Source organism: Taeniopygia guttata, chromosome 2 (genome assembly GCF_048771995.1).
Source record: "Taeniopygia guttata chromosome 2, bTaeGut7.mat, whole genome shotgun sequence".
Classification (NCBI taxonomy): Eukaryota; Metazoa; Chordata; class Aves; order Passeriformes; family Estrildidae; genus Taeniopygia; species Taeniopygia guttata.
The window spans coordinates 116,794,522-116,800,569 of record NC_133026.1 but is presented as its reverse complement, the minus strand read 5'-3'; the positions used below and the strand labels follow the sequence as shown (position 1 = coordinate 116,800,569).

Genomic DNA, 6,048 nt, shown 5'->3' with positions numbered 1-6,048 from the left:
GCTGGGGCAGCCGTGGCGGCTCCCGCTCCCGGCAGCGGCTCCCGCCTTTGCCCCTGCTCCGGCGGGATGGCAGCGCAGGAGCGGGCAAAATCGGCTTAACCCCTGCGGCGCCTGCCTAAACCATGCGCAACGCTTCAGGGAGAGCCTGCCCTGCGCCCTCCATGGGCTCCGCCGGACCGGAGCTTTCCCAGGCGGGGGCCGGGCTCCGACGGGCAGCAGCGACCCCACGGAGCGGGCGGGTGGCGGGGGCCGGGGCCGGCGCCACTTCCCCAAACTTTTGTCCTACTCCGGCAAGGAGCTCTTGCGCTGTTTGCTTAGAGCCTCAGGATCCGTCCGGCCTGCGGGCAGGGGCGGTGCGATCACAGTTATCACAGTTACAAATGATCCAGGGGACAGTCGCGGAGTCCCGGCTCGTTTGTTTTACACCCCCCCCCCCCATCCCTAACAGCCTCCCTCCACCACCACTACCACCACCACCACCATTACCACCAAAAAAAAAAAAAAAAAAAAAAAAGTGTTAATTGCTGTAAAGTTTCGGAGCACGTGGATAATTTACTTTACTGCTGAGTTTTAATTAAAAGCAAACTTATTTATGATTCTGATGTTTATATTACGCGATTTAATTACGTTTAGAGGCAGCGTCGCACTTTTTTCCCCCTTCCACCCTAAATCACATTTTCATTAAAGGTTTTAATAAGAAAACTCACTTGACCACTATTCATTATCTAGTCCCCTCCATGCACACAAGTTCACTTACCCATTCATTTATTCACTTACTCATTCCAGCAGATCCGCTGCAACTGCTGCTAGCAGGGATGTGAACACTCATAATTATTTGTCAAAGTCTGGAAAGTGTATTATCCCTTCTTCTAGTGGTAATTAGTTACCATAGCATCTAATACGTAAATGTGCCCAGAGCACACCATTAACAGTTAAGCGGAGGATTCAATTTAACACATGATTATATCTTTCATAAGTCATTACATTAGGAAAGCCAATGTCACTCATGCTGGGACAATCTAGGCTCCGAGCCGGGGTAAGGGGCCGGGGAAGGGAACCAGGCTGGGCAGCGGGGGCAGAGGGAGCTCCGGATGAGGCTGAGGGAGATCCCGGTTCGGTGGGGCGGTTGAAAACGGGGAAGAAGCTCTTTTGAAAGGGTTCATGTTCATTTCTGGCTAAGTGATCTCTCAAGCTTTAAGGCGGGCGGGGGAGCCTCTCTCCTCCCCCCAGCCCGGCACACATTACGCTTGCATTGGCAAGACCTGCTCAGGGACCGGCCCAGTGGCTTCGCGCCGCTTCCCAGGGAGGATGCCCGGCGCAGCGCGACTGGAGAGTGGAGCCAGGACTGGTACCACCTCTACCTGGCACGGACCCGTCGCTCCCTCCGAAGCAATCGAAGAGGAAGCAAGACAGCCCAAAGTCGGGCGGCAGCGGTAGCCAGGAATGACAAAGATTTTCATTCCTCTGTCCCGTCGCTCTGAGGCAGAGGCAGGCGAGAGAGCGGTGAACGGAGAAACCACTCCATGTGCCGCAGACCTCGCTCCCCAGAACCGGCGGGGAGCACGCCAGGCCCGGCCCGCACACTTCGGACCCTGCCTCCGGCCACGGGAGCCGGGAGGTAGGGCGTGGGCCTCCCACAGCCCCTTGCCTGCTCCCCACCTTAGGTCCGGCCGCTCCAGGAGTTTGCTGGGACCTGGCTTATTTTCCCCCACCCCACGGCCGGGCAAAGCCGAACAGCGCCCGCGCCTTCCAAGGGAACCCTCTCCGGGAAGGAAACCCGCCCGGTAGCCAGAGACATTAAGCGGTAAATATTGCAGCAAATGTGTCCTGCGATGTTATATGCACGAACACACACTCACACAGACGCACACACAAGCACGCACCACGCCAAGCTGGTGGCGGTGGTTAATTCCTAATCAGAATGATGGACAGCAGAGACAGAACAATACAAACTAATGGCTGTGTTGCTGATCACTTTACCCCTTGATTAAAGACACCCAATTATGGCGCAGAACAGTGTCGTAATTATGTTCCTTAATCACATCCAGGAGGTTTAATTGCCTTAACGATGTGTTTCATTAAATGAATTTAGGTATTATAGTCGACAGTTTTCATACACAGTTGTTTTCAAATTAACATAATATTAGACATCGTCATGGAAATTGTTTTAATAATCATAATTAGACGCACCCAGCCTTTGTCTAGTAAATGCTGAGAGACGCTTCTCCTTGCGCCTGGGGGCTGATCTGCCCACCCTCTCTGGGCTGCCTTCCCACAGCTCCGTGGCACTTTACAGTTATGTTTCCTGAAAAGTTACAGGTTCTGATTAATCTTTTTTGATGGGAAGTGGAGCAGAAAATATTTATACCCTTCCCCCGCCTGTGGTGCTGCCGTTGGGAGAGGCGGCTCCGCGGACACCCGGCGCCGGCCCGGGCCGCCCGAGGGGAGGGGGGAGCCGCAAGACAGGGACCCCCGTCCCGGGCTTAGCGCCGAGCAGACAGCCTGGGGGGCTGCCTGCTTCCCTTGCCCTCAGGTTTGGGGCAGGGCGGAGGGTCCACGAGGGGAGGGGCGGCTCCAAAACTCGGCGGATTGGGAGGAGGCGGGGGGGGCGGTCCTGCAGCGTACCCCGCGGCGCATCCAGCCCCACGGCTCGGGGCGGGCGTGGAGCCGCGGGACGGGCGGGCAGGGCAGGGCAGGGTTGGGCAGGGCAGGGCAGGGCAGGGCTGGGCAGGGCAGGGCAGGGAAGGGTTGGGCAGGGCTGGGCAGGGCCCGGCCCGGCACTGCCCCACGGCTGCCGCGCAGCGCCGGGGCCCGCCTGCCACGGGAGCGGGAGAAATGAAGCCAGGGAGGAACTTCTCGGCTCCCTGCCTGGGACACCCGGAGCCGGGAGTGGGGTGACGGGGAGGGTACTGGGGCGCACTCGGGCAAAGGAAAGAAAACTACCCACCCCCACCATCCACCTCCTTTAATCTGGATAGAAATGCTTAACAAAGCACAGCGTAATACAAGCGTTTGTTCAAAATATTTTAATAAAGATTCTTTCCGACATAGATACACATACAAACGATCGTACATTGCTGTCATAATCTGATTGACCTATTTAATATATATCACTCTTTACACATCCGTGACCTGCCAACAGATCCATCATGGCTCCTATTTTGCCATCCAACCTGACAGTCCGAATTTGTATTATCTGCAAGTAGTGGAAAAAAGCAGGACTCCTTTTGAAAAGGAAAAAAAATAAATAAAATTTTTAAAAAAAATCCTTGATTTACAAATGGCAGAGAGACAGCCACCCAGCCATGCAAACTCAAACTGAAGGCTCACTTTGGGTAAATAGCTACTTCTTGCTTTTCATCTCTCAATTTTCTTAAAAAAAAAAAAAAAAAAAATCAAAAACCCGCCCCCCCCCACATCCCCTGAAAAAGGAAGAGAAGAATTCCACGCGTTCTGTAAATTAGCCTAAAGTATTTAAAGGATTTCAACTTAAATAATTATCCACAGTCAGAATAATTTACATACACATTTAAAGCGGTTTAAATTATACCTTCGAAAACACAGCGCCTGGGAAAACATTGGCTTGGCAAATGTTCTTGTAGCAGCTATTGCTCAGATGCCTTGTAAAAGTAAATAGTTATTACCTGTTATAATGCAAAGAATACCCTTTCAAAAATCAGTTGGTTGAGCAATTAAGAATACACTTTTCCTGTAATTTTTGGACTGAAGCAATTTATTAAAGCTCAATTTAAATACAGGGATGATGCAACTTAAAATCCAGATGACCTTTCATAAACCTAAGCAGCTCGGATACATCAACGTTTCTGCTTATATGTTGTTGGCAAATAAATGTTTTAAACACTTGGCACACAGTTTAAGTTAATCCATAAACAGAATTTTAGAAGCATTTAAAGTAACTGCACATAAGACCCATGACCTTAACACATGATAAATATTGTTGGCGTGGAAGGGTCATTTTAAAGAATAAGAAATAAATAGCATGTCTTGATTATACATCATTGCAAAGTGGAAAGAAACAAGGTGCACATAAATATTTCTTTTAAAAATGCGATACTTTCAGCGACACGGAGTAAGGGTTTTGATCGGTTATTTTTTGTCTTTTTGTTAACTCTCTCGATTTTTTAAATCACTCTCACCAAACTTTGCGCATTTTCACAGGATCAAAGTTTAGAGACGATAAAAAATACAAAGTCTTCCATACCAATGGTCCAGTCTCTTTGTTTCTGCGAGTCACTTAAATAATAAGTTTACATTTCAAGTTTGTTTGTTTCCTGGCTCAGAATAATAATAATAATAATAATACTGCTAATAATTAATTAAAAAAAAAAAAATCTATGTTCAAGTGCCCTCTCTGATTTGTCCCCGGCGATAGCCCCGGCTCCCAGCCCGGCCTGCTATTTCCCGGCCTCTCCTTTGTCCGGACGCGCAGCGAGTCCCCCCGGCGCCCCCGGGCCGGGCCTTCCTTCCTCCCCGCGGCACCCCCGGCCCCGCGCCCCCTCCCGCGGTCGCACGCACGCTGGCTCCCGGCGCGGTCCGGTCTCGGCGGCACCCGAGGAGAAGAGCGAGGCGAGGCGAGTCCGGGCAGAGGGTGGCGGGGCCGGGCAGCCGTCAGTCCCTCCGCCGCCTCCGCGCCCCCCGGCCCGGGACCGCACCGCCGGCTGTCGCCGCTCCCCGGGGCCGCGGCGGCGGCGGGGGGCGGCCACGGCGGCGGCGCTTAAGGCTTCTCCGTGCACTGTTTGCAGAGGCTGGAGGAGACGCTGTTGAAGATGGCACATTTTTCCGGGCAGGAGGTGGCGGGGGGCAGCCCGGCGCTGAAGGGGTAACCGGCCGCCTGCTCGTAGGCGCCGAGGGCGGGGTGCAGCGCCGCCGCCGCTGCCGCCGCCGCCGCCGCGGAGCTGGGCAGGGAAGCGGCCGAGATGGCCTGGCCCTGGTTGAGATAAGCCACCAAGCGCCGCATCTCCTCCAGGGCCTGCGCCTGCATCAGGATGTAGTTCTTGGCCAGGAGGAGCGTGGCGATCTTGGAGAGCTTCCGCACCGAGGGACTGTGCGCGTAGGGGATGACCGCCCGCAGCTCGTCCAGCGCGTCGTTCAGGTCGTGCATCCGCCGCCGCTCCCGCGCGTTGATGTTGAGCCGCAGCGCCTTCTGCTCCTTGGACTTCTTGCTGCCGCCGTGCCCGTGGCTGTTGGAGCAGCTGCCCTCGGCCGCCTTCAGCCCCCCGCCCCCCCCTCCGCCGCCGCCCGCCGCCGGCGAGGCGACGCGCGGGTCCCCCCCGGCGCCGCGCAGCACCAGCTCGCAGCGGCCGTCGCTGTCGTCGTCGGGGCTCTGCTCGCCGCCGCTGCTCTCGGCCACCGAGCTGCGGCTGGCGCTCTCGCCGTACTTGACGCAGACGGAGCCCGGCGGCAGAGCCAGCGGGTCGCCGCCGACTCCGGGCTGCAGCAGCGCCTCGGGCTCCGACGCCTCGTAGCAGGCGAGCGGCGAGGGCTGGCGGTCGCGGGGGTGGGAAAGGTCGAGCCCCGGGGGCGAGCGGAAGGCGGACTCCATGCGCTTGGCCGAGGCGGCGAGGCTCTTGTGGAAGAGGTCCTCTTCTGCGGGCAGCCCCAGCGCCCGCTCCATCGGCGCCCCGCTCGCCTCCGCCTCCTCCGCCCCCCTCAGTTCCCGGCCCGCTGCTCCAAGGCTCCGCGCCGCGGCGGGCGGCTCCCCGGCGTCCCGCTGGCAGAAATCGTTTCCCGGCTCCCGCCGGAGCTGCGCCGTGCCCGGCGCCGCGGCTGCCCCTTCCCTGGCTCCGGCGGCGGCTCGGACTGCGGCTCCGGCGGCTCCGGCGACTCCGGCTGTGGCTCCGGCTCGGGCGGCGGCTCCGGCTCGGGCGGCGGCTCCGGCAGCGGCTGTGGATCGGGCTGTGGCTGTGGCTCCGGCTGCGGCTCCGGCTCGCCCTCAGCAGGCGCCGCGCTGGGGCATTGTGCGCTGCCAGTGGAGCCGCTTCCACCGTTTATCTTGCTTGGATTCACCTTCAAGAGATTTCCGGACCC

At 57.0% G+C, this 6,048-nt stretch overlaps 1 protein-coding gene across 1 annotated transcript; it reads right to left on the bottom strand.

Moving 5' to 3' along the window:
* Positions 1–3,011: 3,011 nt before the first annotated feature.
* Positions 3,012–5,811, bottom strand: BHLHE22 (basic helix-loop-helix family member e22). The gene has a single exon (XM_004175237.6). The coding sequence runs from the start codon at positions 5,633–5,635 to the stop codon at positions 4,736–4,738; it is 900 nt and encodes a 299-aa protein (XP_004175285.2). The 5' UTR covers positions 5,636–5,811; the 3' UTR covers positions 3,012–4,735.
* Between the last annotated feature and the right edge of the window lie 237 nt (positions 5,812–6,048).

Excerpts from the sequence above, each read along its gene's own strand:
- BHLHE22 (XM_004175237.6), bottom strand. The coding sequence starts at position 5,635 with ATGGAGCGGGCGCTGGGGCTGCCCGCAGAAGAGGACCTCTTCCACAAG.